At 42.8% G+C, this 15,045-nt stretch overlaps 1 protein-coding gene across 3 annotated transcripts; it reads left to right on the top strand.

The window, feature by feature from the left end:
• Window positions 1-3,467: 3,467 nt before the first annotated feature.
• LOC135501492 (uncharacterized) lies at window positions 3,468-9,168 on the top strand. Of its 3 annotated transcripts, none has more exons than XM_064793637.1 (5): window positions 3,468-3,781; window positions 4,769-4,977; window positions 5,256-5,415; window positions 5,820-5,924; window positions 6,330-9,168. In XM_064793637.1, the coding sequence occupies exons 3-5, from the start codon at window positions 5,257-5,259 to the stop codon at window positions 7,242-7,244; spliced, it is 1,179 nt and encodes a 392-aa protein (XP_064649707.1). In that variant the 5' UTR covers window positions 3,468-3,781; window positions 4,769-4,977; window position 5,256; the 3' UTR covers window positions 7,245-9,168. The 3 variants fall into 3 exon arrangements, with proteins under 3 accessions (XP_064649707.1, XP_064649706.1, XP_064649705.1); XM_064793636.1 differs by having other exon boundaries at window positions 3,468-3,873; XM_064793635.1 differs by having other exon boundaries at window positions 3,468-4,977.
• Window positions 9,169-15,045: the final 5,877 nt, after the last annotated feature.

Raw genomic sequence — 15,045 nt, 5'->3', positions numbered from 1 at the left:
AACTAAGAATATTCAAGAAAGCGATAGATTCACCCCTTTCTGTCAGGAGACAGAAACTTTGCTGCAAACACAGCTGCAGAAATTTGACCCTGCCCATTATGGCCGGGCTGATGGGCGTCGCCATGAGGTCATTCAGGTAAGCCTGCCAGTACCAGCAATTCATTCCAGTTGTTGTCCCAGTGCTATGTGGACCACCAGAGTCTTGCTTGGTGATAACCAGGTTGATGCGGTGTCACAACACAGCACGTCACAATCACCAGCAGGCTATTCATGGTTGTGACGTCCTCGCCAGTGACACTTCAACCCCTGTGGAGGACACTGCATGGAGGGCAGCAAGATGATACAACAATGGAGACATCACAATCACCTGTGCACTCACCTACACGGGTGATTGTGACAAAGGAAGACCATTGATATGATATGATGTCCCTGGTTGTGACGGGCTGTTAATGGATGTGATATCATATTCTGAGTTCCCCATAGGCAATTGCGCCCCGCAGAGGACCAGGGAATGTCTCAACCATGGAGACAGCACATCACAATCATCTGCATGGTTGTTTCATATGTTGCCCTAGGTTGTGACAGACCTTCCTTAGTTGTGACACCATCGCGTGTTCTTCAGATGGCCCCTTTGACTAGGTGTCACCTGCTTGATGGTCGAATGGGACACCCCTTAGGTGGCATATATTCGACAAGGGGTCCTAGGATCATACTATTGTGGTGATCTGGTAGCTCTTGGTGTGTTGGCCTTAGGCCAGATGGCGCCACCAGTCTCCTCGGAGGCTGCCGGGACAGGACCATGATGAGACACCGTAGGAGTGGGGAGGGTGAAGACGGCATGGTTTTAGATGAGATGTGAGGATTCGGTGTCGAAGGAATAAAGGAGTTTTATAGACATGAAGGTATGTTAGCGTGAGTTAATGCCGAGCAAGGAGAAGTAGCCCCGACGAAACTTCACACTGGTGACAGCTGTATAGGAATTCTGGACCCGATCGCAGTTAATTTCCCAACTTTGCCGGCCCTATCTGACACTCGCGCTTGCGTGCGGGCTTGTTGTATATACTGCGGCAGTGTATTACGGCCCCTTGTTTTTACGCCGTTCGTTGTGTGCTACTGTGCTATATTTTATTGAGTTTTGTGTCGGGTGAGCACTGCAGGCATTGCCTAGACACAAGCATTAGTGAGTTGTAGCGCCGTGGTTGGCTTTCATGAACTTTCTGCCTGGATTTTTAGTATAATTATATTGCCAGTCTCGCGCACTGCATGGCTGGTACTGGGCTCGTCCACAAGTGCGAATGTATGGTGGCCTGTTAGGTGTGCTAACGCTCTGTTCTGCATTACCAGTGGTACACGCTCTGTAGTGCCAATCTCTATAGTATTGTTCATTAGTTAATGATATTGTGTTTCTATTGCGGTAATTCTGGTCGGCCATTTGTTGTGGTGGGAGAGTATACTTATTTATTGCATATTCATTAAGTATTATCTATACTTATAAATATGGCTGAATTCTTTGATGTGGTGACGGATCAGAATTGTAGAACTCCGATAGTGCAGGGGAGTGCGGTCCCGGCCATGGACACCCCACGAGGACCACCGAGGGCTGCTGGAATATGTGCACCACCAGGTCACAACCCTTACCGAAGAGTTGGATTTGAGGACTTCCAGCGTAGTGGTCCCCGTACATTGAACCTGTCCCCGGCATCACCTGGTACACCCGCTTTGAGAGCCAGTAGTACCCCGCTTCCACCAGTGACCCCTGCTGGACAGAGGACACGGGAAGATTTGGATGCTGGTGCAGACAAGGGAGAATTGATGTCATCATTTCTGGACTCGTTTACATCCTTAGTCGAGAGCAGATTGAAACAGGAGGGGACAGCCCGACATTCCTCGGCAAAAGTGCAGGCCCCCAAACCATTTATGGTTAATCAGAGCTTTCGGATATGGCTTGAGCGCTTTAACACTTATGCTGACCTGACAAAAATACCTGTGTCGGAGAGGAGGCAGCAAATTCTATCGCGTCTTGACCATCAAGCATACATGGCTGTAGCAAATTTGCACTTGGCCCCTTCCTTGACGTATGAGGAGTTCTCTAGTGCACTTGAGCATAGATTCCACAATGTGACCCGTGAGGACTATAAACTACAATAAAGGGAACGCACACAGGGAAGCTCTGAATCTTACGAAACATTTGCTGACGTTTTATTGGAATTGGCCCTAAATGCTTATCCAGAAAGTGGGTTTTCCCTACAACAAGAGATGGCAAAGGACCAGTTTCTGTTGGGAGTGACTGCCACAGAACCTGTTAAGCAACAACTTCTCATGAGTTCCCCAAAATCCGTGGGAGAAGCCATAAGGAAAGTGCGTCAGCTAGAGGCTGTACAGCTCCTTCTCAAACAGGGGACCAAGCAGCGTGAGGATAGGAATGATGGTAGTGCATCATCCGGGAAAGGCAGGGTGGCAAGTGCTACTTCTGGGACCACTGCACCGAAAGCAGATTCGGACATAAGCAAGGTTCTGGACCTACTGCAGAAGATGGAATCTAGGATAAGCAAGTTGGAATCCAGCGGCACAACAAATTCTGAGAGGACGTCTGAGGACATGCGATGTTGGCGTTGTAAGGAGTGGGGTCACCAGGCCCGTCAGTGCCCAACCATAGAGTGCTATAACTGTCATGGCACTGGACATATGGCCAGGTCTTGCCCCCAGAATGATCAGGAAAACTCCAAGTGGGGGTCGTCACGGGGCGGACAGACCCTCAGACATCAGTAGAAGCTCCAGCTGGCATTTGGTGTGGGAATGAGTCACTGGTTCTCCGAGGTAACGATCTGGCTACCTCCGAGAATGGCACTGCTCTAGATTTGCCACCTTCTGGCTACATTTCCCCAAATGCTGAGCATGTACGGGTATCTGTCCCTATGGATCACCTGATGACCACCAAAGAGACCATCAATAGAGTTCCTGATGACAACACCGTTTGTGGAGGGCGGCATACTGGAGACACCGCTCTGGGTATCTCTAGCACAGATTCAGTCACCGCTCTGGGTAAGACTGAAACACCATTACCATCGACAGGGACCCTAAACCCAGATGCAGTAGAATTTCAGCCATTGGGCGGTACCAACCAAAGGAGACCTCTCTCTATTGGTCAGATTACATTTAAAGACACCAGCTTGTATCTAAATGGAGAAATTGAAGGTACACCAACCACAATGCTCCTTGACACTGGTGCAGCTCTTACTCTAGTGAGTGGCGACCTCTGGAGAAGATGTCCAAGTTCTTCAGGCCGACCACTCCAGGAGGTAGATGCAAGCCTACAGTCTGCAACAGGAGAAGAATTGAAGATTCTTGGGATGGCTGATGTACAATTAGGCCTTGGATCCTCGCAGTTTAGCCACTCAGTTGTGGTCGTTGAGAACCTGGCCCACGAGTGTCTACTGGGAAGTGACTTTCTTCAAGCTCAGGGCTGCAGTATTGACTACAGAACTGCCACCCTTGAGGTAGCTGGGAATGAGGTGCCCCTACGCAACCAACAGGGTGTCCTCAAGGTATGCAGGGTGATCCTGGGGAGCACAGCGCAGCCCTTCTCAGAATTTGCTTGCATGACCCTTGTCAGTTCCATGGTTGGCCACCAGATGTCTGCACCTCCCGGATGTGGTTAGGGTCAACCCTAGGTTTAGGAGCATATTTTTAGAAACTGTTACCGGCAGGTGCTGCCATCTGCTAATAGATAGTTGAGTGACGAATCAAAATGGCCTTCTGCCGACGAGGACTGGATTTATCTGTAAGTTTTCAGCTATATTTCACTGTTTAGTTGGTCAATTTAATGCTGGATTAATCTACCGGAAGCAGTTAAAGTCATAGAAAACAATGTGCGTAGGTATTTTGTTCGAAGCCCAACCAAAAATCCAAAAAGAACAGATGTATTTAGCGATATTCAAGATGTCATGTACAGAATTTGGTTGGGTGTTCGTCAAACCTCCTTGATTTTAGAACAAGGGCCAAAATTTTATACCACGTTTAGGGGTCACTGAGCAGGCGATCTGTGCGTAATGGCGGCATTTAATATCGCCATTGGGTCAAAAGAAATGCCGCCATTACGCACAGAACAGCATGATTGGCTTATGCAATAGAATGTATTGCAAGTGTTGACTTGGTGTCTTCTTGCATATGCAGGTTATCACCTTACTTGCAGAGTAGTCTGAGCCTCCTGTCGGCTTGATTTCCTTCTGTAGTGTATGACCTTGGTGTCCCTCAAGGTCACTGGTCAAGGCTATGTCCTAAGCCTATTGATGCAGACCCTGGGCTGCACACAAGTGGTCAGTGCCACCACACTTGGCCCAGTAGACTATAAATGCAGCAATAGTATTTTAGTATCACTGGTATAATGCTCAAGCCCCTCACCCTCACCCCAACCCTAGTGGACCCTATGACATTCAGAATGACTAGACATCGACATTGGTACACGGGGAAAATTTCCTTATCCTTGCATCGGCAAATCCGGCGTCAGGAGAGGATGGGCATGATACGAGTAATCCTTCCGTGAGCGCATAAACTATTTAGATCCTTTCCACCAGGATCGTGGCTTGGACATATCTAATCTTGTGAACTGGGATGCACAGTAGCTCGATCACTGTGCTGGGCAGAAGCACTGTTGGATCTTCCACCCAGCAAACTGTGCATGCACAGGATTCGCGAATTCCTGCAAATTTCATGTCAACAAATTCTATCTACTAGAGATTCTATAATATTTGTTGCTATTTTATTCCAGTGATATGCAAGCCTAGGATGAGCAAGGGACTTTGTTAGAGATTCTTAGTCCAATGATATGCCAGCAAGCCTAGGATGAGCAAGGATCTTTGTTAGAGATTCTTATTCCAATGATATGCCAGCAAGCCTAGGATGAGCAAGGATCTTTGTTTGAGGAGACCGTGGAAGCCCTGTCCACCACAACACAAATAAATAAGATTCTCATATCAGGTAAGCTTATTGGCGCACAAAATATCCTTTTATCATATATCATATACCCAAGTCAAGTGCACTGATCTGGGAAACAAGACATCGGGAAAAAAGCTTAAAAAAATACCCCGGAATATTAATTCAAACTTATCCAAAATCAAGGACAGTGCACACGACACCGACGGAACACAGTCCTCGTCTCAATTGATAACATTGCAGAGGACATTTTGAGAAAGATTGCAATTTTGATATGATATTGATATGATGGGAAATGCATTACTCTTTTCCATTTCTTATAGGATGAAGCGATTCAAAGTTGGCCAGTTGATGCGGGGAAGAAAGGAAGCGAATGCCCTTCTGGCTCACTCCTCTGCATTGGCTATTGTGAACAAAGAAGTGAAGAAGCTTGACGATCAGATTTCGGAAAAGTCTCAAATATTGATAGAGCTCAATGCTGATGTGAGTTGACATTTCAAAATTGGACTGGTTACTTCACACTGTCGTTTGTTGTCGGTGAATAACCCGTCATGTTATTTGCCAGTGATGGGATATACCGGTACAACTTTGAATAACATTTTCAAGATCTGATGAAATGCCGACGACATCATGTCATCATCCTCTGTGAAAGCCGGGATCAAAGCATTGTATCTTCTAACTTATTGCTCAGTACAATTGCACAGCCTTTCAAAATATATTTGCTATGTTGTTAAGAAAATAATGATGAAGCTAAGGTGTGTAACAACTGCAAGTGGGCCTACATGGTGCACTTTTCAGGAGATTTTCAATGACTTGTTCAACAGTGTAGCCTGTTGTAGTTCACTTCATTATATTATTAGTGAAAATATTGTCGAATTTTCTTCCAGATAGAATGGCGTGAAAGGTTGAAAGGTGATTTAACACCAGTGGTCACACAGAACATGGCAATTCAGACTGCCCTTGATAAAGAAAATCAGCTGTTGAAAATCAAGGTTAGTCCTTTTTAGACCAAGTGATAATTTTTTTGGACTCATGCCAGCTACCTTATTATTCTTGATTCTAAATCTGTGTTGATTTAGGAGCCTGTGAATGTCAATTGGTTTTCAAAATATTTCCTCAGAATATAGTAATTCAGAAAGACGTTTGGTTTACATCCACGACTCGGCCTAAAATCCAAAATCGTTATAATTTTTTTTTTTGACTCATGCCAGCTACCTTATTCTTCTTGATTCTAAATCTGTGTTGATTTAGGAGCCTGTGAATGTCAATTGGTTTTCAAAATATTTCCTCAGAATATAGTAATTCAGAAAGGCGTTTGATATTATCAGCTTAAAATGTTTTTCTCCAGGTTGACCAGAACAGGTCTCAAGTAACTGTTTCCTTTCGATTTATTTCAGGAGGTTGGTGTGCAGCCCAGCCCATCTGACGTCCTAATTCCAACAAAAGTTGTCTACAATGAGACAGATGAGGTCCAGCTAAATCCAAGGACTATCAAGAAACGGCATGAGAGAACTGTAAATGCACTGAAGTCAATCCATGGACAGTCAATGCAAAATGCAACTGATGGACTCTGGCACACATTGGTCAAGGTCTGCTCCCCTTCTGACCTGAAAAGGTATTTCACCCACAGTAAGAAATGTAGAGGTATTGTTTCTGAAGGAAAGGTCACAAAAAGGACAAAAATTCAAGAGAGGCAAACGAAGGCCAATGCTGTGAGAAGCATCAAGATGCTTTACCGAGGTGGTCTCATAAGTAGTCGAAAATACAGTGCAATTAGAATTTCAAATATTTGTGTATCTAGACCTGAGCCCCTTACTTACAAAGAGGTAGTGAAAGAAATTGAGAAAATCCAAGAAAGCCTCAATGTTAGCTCAGTTGATGGTGCCGGTGGCAAGGGGTGTTCCAGAGAGCTTGAGAACACTTTACTAAAGCTCGGTGACTTATATCTCCAGATCGATGAAAAACTGATATCAGAGCACGGAGAGGGTCTGAATTGGTTCGGAGAAAATAGAGGCAACTTCTGTGTTGCCATTGGAGCTGATGGTGCTCCAAGTGGCAAGATCAATACTCACACATCATTGCTGCTATCATTTTTGAACACCGTGAGTAAGGTCAGCAGTTGTGACCACAATTTCATTCTTGTAGGTGGTGATTGGAAAGAGGATGACCCTATATTCATGGCACATTTGACCAAACTTGTCAAAGAGTTTAGTGAAATTGAAGAAAAGGAGTACCAGATTAGAAATGTACCTGTTAGGTTTAGGCTAGAAATGGTCCCTGCTGACTGCAAGTGGGTGGCCACCGCTTGTTGAGAATTGTCAAATGCTGCCACTTTTCCATCGTCATTCGGAAATGTTCACAAGGATGAACTTAGTAAAGTAGGTGCAAGCATTGGTAGTGGTCCTGAAGATACGTGGCATCCGTGGGGGTATTTAGAGAGATTGGAGTACGCCAAAAAGGTTGAGAAAGTGAAAAAAGAAAGTAAATGTACAACGAGAGCTAAAGTCCTAAAAGCGATTGCCGACATGAAGTGTCGGCAAGAGTTTCAGCCACCACTTGGTAAGTATTCCGAAAAGTGCCTGATTGACCCCCTCCATGTGAAAAACAATGCATGTCAACAGCTCAATGTTCAAGTACTGTATGCATGCATTGTCAAAACAGATGATAGTGTTTTAAAAAAAGACCTGGATGATCCAATATTTGTTGCATCGCCTATTGGGCAGTACCTAGATGCTTTGCAACACAAACTGAAAGCAGGCAAGTTACACACTAGACTCTGCAGGTGGTTCAAGGAATCTGGCTCGAATGTTACAGCTAAAGCTGTTAGCAACTGTTCAGTACGATTCACTGGAGAAGATTCATTCAAATTCCTGCAGGATTTCCCTTACCTGCTCAAGGCCCTTGATGATGACAATGGAACTGATTATGACAAGTTTGTCCAAATTCGACTCCACTATGGTTGTTGTCTCTTAAAGGAGTTGGTATCATTGTCATCGAAAGTGAAGTTTAGCCAGTTTGAGCTTGAGAGACTGAAACATGTTTGCGAGCTATATCATGCTTTGCATGCTCTTCTTCTAACCAAAGTCACTCTAACAACATGGCATATTGGCTACATTATCCCCTACCATACCAAAGTGATTTATCATAAATTTGGAGTTGGTTTAGGCCTAAATACTACACAGGGGCGAGAGGCAAAGCACCAGCGAGTAGCCATGTATGGGAAGTTCAGTACTCCACAGAATAAATGGCCAATGATTTTCCGTCATGAGTATGTCGATCTAATCTGGTTGAGGGAGAATGATCTAAATTCTGAGGCAAAACAAATGAGAAATTGTAGAGACAATTCAAAGTACCACGTCTATTCCAGTGCCACATCCATGTGTAAGTGTGGACTGCATGAGGCAGGAGAGTGTGGTTATTGCACTCACCCTGTTCTCAGGCTGATTGAAAAAAGCTGCAAGGAGTTGAAGGTTGATGGCGATCTTCTGCATATTCGGTCTTCTTGAACAGAATGCCTTAGTTTGTAATTTGTCAGTTGGAAGTTCAAACAAAAGCTTGGCTAATTACTCCAAAATAAGTTTTGAATAATATCTTTTTGTGTCTGGTTTTGCTGTATGAGTGGTTCACATAGTAATGCCTCAGAATTTAGATCATTCTCCCTCAACCAGATTAGAGAGTGTTGCTAATATGCAAGTTGCAAGTTGAAAATGCAAGTTGCAAGTTGAAAATTGTAAAATGCCAATTTTCAACTTGCCTTTTCAACTTGCAACTTGCATTTTCAACTTGCAAATCTTGCATTTTCAACTTGCAACTTGCATTTTCAACTTGCAACTTGCATTTTCAACTTGCGACTTGCAACTTGCCGAGAAAAAAACCCTCACTTATTGGAGATGTAGGAGTTACTTTTGTGCAAATTTCCCTGAAAATAATCAAAATGTAAAATTTTATCAGATATACTCTGTTCTGTCACTTTACTGAAGATTAGAAGGTATGATTGATGAGGATGTCTATTATTGTAGAAACCTTGTTAGCTGTTCCATGTCATATCTATAAGCATTTGTTAAAACTGGTGATGTAGATGTTGTGCTGGGTTTTGAAATCCTTGATAATTGTTTGAGGAAAATACTTGCATTGCATCTTTAATTGTTTAGCAATGAATGATGAATCAAATGATGAAAAGGTAAAGTGTATTGGATGTCACGTAGGGGATTAAATCTAGACTGGAGAGTGTGGGTGTGCATGCGTGTGCGTGTGCGTTTGTATATGGTATCAAACGTGGACAATGGTTCAATCCCTCACCTTCCAAATGGGGACTTCCCTGCAAACGGGGACGTCCCCGAATGGAAACTGTGCGCCAACACTTATTCGGGGACGTAACGGTTGCCCTCTAGAAATACCAGTCCGTTGCGAGTTAGTCCCCGTTCGCCTGGATGGTACACACTTTTAGTTATGCAAAAATCCCCCACGTGGCGCTAGTGAAAATTCGTCTTACACTCCCCATGTTCGCACTGTCCACGTTTGTCTCTTGTTGCACGGATGACGTCACAAAAATTCGTCGCCATTTTGCATGTGTTATGATGTTAACCAGAAGACTCAAGAGAGCGAATAGGCCTAAAAGGGACTTATACGTGGATAAAATCCCGCCTAAAGGTAGGTTGGTATACATAGTACCTAAAAAATAGCCTACCGGTTCCACCACGGATCTGTAATAAGCTAGAAATGATTGGATATCTCCTTGTTCTTCACGCCATTTATAGCAACAGGTCGCGCGCCATGTCCAATGTACAGAAATGTATGTACAGATGTCATGGAGGTTATTCTACAGAAGTGCACCCACCCTCGATATTTTGCAAATATCCTTGCAATTATGTCTTGAACAATGACTTCGAATGTGTATGAGGTGATAGAGGGTGGTGAAAAGTTTATTTCACAAAAGAATTGTGACTTTTGAAGCAGTTAGAAATGTCTGAAAACAGATTCAGAATGCATGCAAAAAGTTGTAATGTACATGCAATCAATTGTCGGATGCAGATTGAATCTAATGCCGGACAATGTAAACACCCTCAAAAGTCGGAAATGAAAGGGACCCAAATTGTTTCAACACCCTGGATGGAACCTCCACCATCTGTAGACATGACCCATGGGTTTATATCAAAGTAATTTTCAAAAGATAGCTAAAATCTGGGGTGGGTGCACTTCTGTAGAATAACCGTCATGGATGTAGGGCTATGCATTAGAGGTGGACATGACGTCCATTTGTTACAAATTAGGCCTATATCGGTTTTCTTTCATCAAAATAGCGCAGGGAATGATAAGTTTCAGTCAAGATCAAGATTACTGGTAGATGAAGGCCTACATAATGGGCGGTTATTTCCGCAAAAATGCGCCTGTGTCAAAAGTTGCGTTCACATCTAATTCGCTTTCAATTCGAATTCCGGAGACCGGCCCCCGGTAATTCGAATTAGCTAATGCGAATTAAAATGCTGTGTTCATACTCGAGTTTGATTCGAATTGACGGTGACGTCATGACGCTTAATTCGCAATAAACTCCTTCACGTCAGATTCGACGTAGGTCAATTCGAATTGAATTCGAATCAGGAACCGAATTCGCTACGGCGGTTTGGCACCGCCCCAGACCGAATGCAGTGTGAACAGCTAATTCGAATTAAGGCTTTACTTCGGATTCAATTCGAATTAAGATGGTAGTGTGAACGCATCTAAATAGATGCTATGTACCTAATTTCAGATAGGCCTAGATAGATTAGGCCTACATCTCATATTGATGTTTAGACAGTCGTTCTCAGTACGTTTGTTGTCTCTTCTCAAATAGATGACCACTCATTTCTCAAATAGAGGCATCCCACATTTTCCTAAAGATTAGGTCGCGAAATAGACGGATGGTTTCGCTTTTCCGCAACAAATGTTACTCCTTGTGCCGAGCGCTCACGTCGCGCATGACGTTATGTACAGTCGTAGTGAGCATTTTGATTTTAAAGGAATTACTGAAAGAATTTTTTTACTGTAGCCTATCAGAAAATCTAGAATATAGGCCTACAAATTGAACCATCTGAAAAATGATGAAGTTTGGTATAATTAAAACAAGTTGTAATAACCTTCTCGTAGCGCGTGCTACAGGGGAAAAACCAGCAGCCGTAAGCGCTGGGCACAAGGAGTAGTTGCTGATAGGTGGCGCACGAGGTGACGGTTGTGTGTTTGGGTTCGTTTGTATTTGGTGTCAAATGGGGAACAACACCCACCTGGTCCTGTCAATCTGGGGACTTCATGCCAAATGGGGACGTCCCCAATTGGCGAATGGCAATATCGGCACCCTTAAACTCATATCACCGTGTAAAGGTACGTCACCATTTGGCTTAATCATAGACCCTATATAGAATAGACATGCAACTGGCTTCAACATCAAAGATGCCGCCCGAGCACCCTGATCCTAGGCTGTCTCGGTCACGTGACCAACCCAAGCGCACTTTTTGATCGCCGGCCAGAATTCAGAATAGCGCACAGCAATCGACGATTCATAGGCCCTGACAAATACTAATTTTTCCCCCTGAAAACCTTCATATGGATCGCGCTTATCATAAAAACTAGAAAATATATTATGTTCAGAATCTACTAGTCCAAAGTTATTGAGTGTAAATAATTCAGTCTTCTTTACATTTGCTGATGTTTCCGAGGGGTGTTTTGCACCGTGAGTTTCCGCTCATAATAAAAGTGTTTTTTTTAGCCATGTTTGTCTCGCTCGCTGTCGCCAAACTACGCGAAAGTGTTTAAGTCTACAGACCAACAAAGTATCTTAAAGTATTCGTCTGATCATTTTCTATTGCAAGTTCAGTATGACTTTGCTAAATCTTTCGCGGTTTTGACTAAAATGATACCTTTTCCGTTCGTGCCCTAAGAAAACGCAGAAAAAACACCAAATCGTCCTGGATAAGTCCCAAACGCTGTCGCCAAATTTCACCTACTAAATCTATTTATTTTTCTGCACAAATTATTTTCCTTATGATAAGGCATTGCAAGTTAACATTAAGAATACATTTTTGACTATGGTGACCGAGAAATAATCATTAGAAAACTGTGCGATTTTGGTTTATTTGAATAATGGCCGGACCTCGATTGGTCCAAGATCGAGTGTTTCCATACTGTTGTATCACTTTTGGTTAGCAGGCTTTGTGCCTTATGTGTGTATTATGTATTAGGCCCATATTTGTACACATCTGTTTGTAAACTTTAATTGGTTTGTCAGTGAATAATTTGACAAATCTGCATTGCTCATCAATTAGCACCTAGCATTAACACTGGAGTGAGCAATTACAAAATGGACTGGAGTGTTACAAACTGTTTGGTCTACGGTGATGACCTAAATATTTATTCACGGGGAAACGACCCAAAGCATTCTTTCTATTATCACACTAAACTGTTAATAAGTTGACTTCAAAGTTTTTTCGAAGCAATATATCTATGAGATTTTACAACAAACCTTATTGTCAACACTGGGAAACCCTGTTTTTTGCCACTCACTACTATGGCGTCGTAAAACCAGTGGACCTTGGCCGAGACAGCCTAGGATCAAAGGAACATACCGCGTTGCATGTTTATTCTATATAGGGTCTATGGCTTAATACAGTAAGTCCCCATTTGTCCGGTGTGGGTTCAACACATACGAGTGAGGGTCCCAATTTGGCCGGATGCCAAATGGGGACGTCCTCGTTCGACACCATATACATGAATGTGTGTATCTGCGACGACGTCAACATTAGCTATTGCTATAACACAGCATTTATAGTGAATGTATTGGGAGAATTTAAGAAAAAACACTGATAATACCATGACATGCATGAGAACAGTCGGACTTTGGATTGATTGTTGCCACTTGCCGCAATGAGAAAAATCAACTTGACGTTGTCGTCGTCGTTAAAATGATTCACGCGCGCCACCAATCGGCAATTTTAGGAACTAACATTCGTTGCGGAAAAGCGACACCATCTGTCTATTTCGCGACCTAATCTATTTAGGAAAACGGTATGCATCTCATCATCATGACATGCATGAAAACAGTCGGACTTTGGATTGATTGTTGCCGCTTACCGCAATGAGAAAAATCAACTTGACGTTGTCGTCGTCATTAAAATGATTCGCGCGCTCCACCAATCGGCAATTTTAGGAACTAACATTTGTTGCGGAAAAGCGACACCATCCGTCTATTTCGCGACCTAATCTATTTAGGAAAAACGGTATGCATCTATTTGAGGAAAACATATGTTGCGGAAAAGCGACACCATCCATCTATTTCTATCTTTTGTGGGTCCAATCCATCAAGCTCTTCCACTTCAGCCAGATTAGGAAAGCAAAGAATTTTCTTTTTTGTTTTATTGTTTCAGAGTCTACAGTTTGAGTCAATGAATGCCTGTCGCACAAAATGTCACATGAATCATGACAATGCCAGCTGCCTTACTGCCCTGTTTTGTCTTTTTTGATCATCATTCCTTCACATTGGCTCTAGAGGCATTTTCTGATCTTTCATTGGATTGTTCTGACTTTGTCTTTGCAGGCTTTGATATCATTATCTTCTATTCATTTGCAGACTTATTGTCTGCTCTTTCCCTTTGTCAAGGGGATGATGCAATTCCATATGCATTGGTTTATTTACCAAATTTACATAACATGCCTCATGCGACATAATGTGATGCACAGGCCTATGCAGTCTTCTTTGATAACTGGAGGTGAGCCTAAATCTTTTTAGTTCATAAATGCCCTTTCTTCATTGTTCATGTATCTGGAAGCATTTGGGTCACGAATATGAACACACACCATGTCACACTGTCATGACACTGTCCAACTGGCATGACTGGGACGTCCACAGTTTTTTTTATAACGCCTAAACGGTGCGCGCAGTAACTTTATTCCTATCAGTTAGATAATAGCACTTCCGTGGTACAGAATTCATTCAAGTTTTGAATTCAAGCTTTAAATTATATGTAACACCCACTGTACAGAGTTGACAGTGGTACCAAAAATTTTACACACTAATGTTGCAATATAAGAAAAGGTCATGTTTGGTTAAGAAACTTTTTTACCAAGTCAATTTTAGGACATAAAAACAAAACATCCTAAAAATCTTTCCTCCTAGGGCTGAACAAGTATTGTGAAGTTCTATCACATGAAAGTGAAAGATTTTTGTTTATCACTGGGCTAAAACAATAGATTGCAAAATGTGCGTAAAAACAGGGAAAACATTATCCAAACTGTGGGGGAAAAACCTGAAAAATAGGGACGCCCCAAAAAATAGGAACGGGTCCAGAAATTTTGGTACTCTTTATTTATTATAGTTCCTAAAAGGGACTTCCCTAAACCAAATGTAAACAGCTCTCTATAGGGTCTCAAATATTGCTTGAACTTTTTTTTTCCCACAAAAAAGACTAGTAACATGGTGCAAAAAAAACAAAAAGCGCACGTTTTGGAATTTTTTGGTTCATTCTGTCCACAAAGCGGCATGTTTTTGCAAACCTGCCAGTGAGAAATAAGCTGTAAACCTTGCTAAAGTAACACTTCGATCGCATACTCTTCTCCCCAAACCACTGCTTCGATTGCATGCGATTGGAGGGTTCAACACCACACGGCGCCAACGGCACAACGCGAAAATGACATTAGTGTGTAAGATAGGTTGAATATTGCTGGAGTTTAAATATATGGTACCAACATTTTCAGCCAATCAGCGACCTCGTTCTAGCCGGGTTTCGGCTTGCTGGTTGTTGAGGTAAACGCCAAGATGGCAGCCTCCATCCGATGGGTCATGAAGCTTTTTAGTGTCCTTTCTCGCAATGATTTTTGTCAAAGCCGACCATTGATGTTTCTGTAATTCATCTATATTCTTTATTCGCTACTCAGTTGCCTTGCTGAGAAGAGCCATGGTTGCATGTCAGAAACTGGGTTATTTGGATGAATTAGGCACCCAAAGGTTACCAGATTGTCCAATAGAGACATGGAGAAGTCTTCCTCAAGTGAATTTTGTACATTGTCAATCAAGGTACTTGGATTAAATTTTAAATTCCACCTAAACAATGTAGCAAAATTCATTATAGCATGTTAACATCCCCATAG

The sequence above is a fragment of the Lineus longissimus genome, chromosome 17, assembly GCF_910592395.1.
Source record: "Lineus longissimus chromosome 17, tnLinLong1.2, whole genome shotgun sequence".
In the NCBI taxonomy this organism is placed as follows: domain Eukaryota; kingdom Metazoa; phylum Nemertea; class Pilidiophora; order Heteronemertea; family Lineidae; genus Lineus; species Lineus longissimus.
Note: the sequence above shows the minus strand (reverse complement) of the source record. Positions and strands in the feature narration are given on the sequence as shown.

Coding starts and splice junctions, on each gene's coding strand:
- LOC135501492 (XM_064793637.1), top strand. CDS start 5,257: ATGAAGCGATTCAAAGTTGGCCAGTTGATGCGGGGAAGAAAGGAAGCG. Junction 5,416..5,819: donor TGATAGAGCTCAATGCTGAT/GTGAGTTGACAT, acceptor ATTTTCTTCCAG/ATAGAATGGCGTGAAAGGTT. Junction 5,925..6,329: donor ATCAGCTGTTGAAAATCAAG/GTTAGTCCTTTT, acceptor GATTTATTTCAG/GAGGTTGGTGTGCAGCCCAG.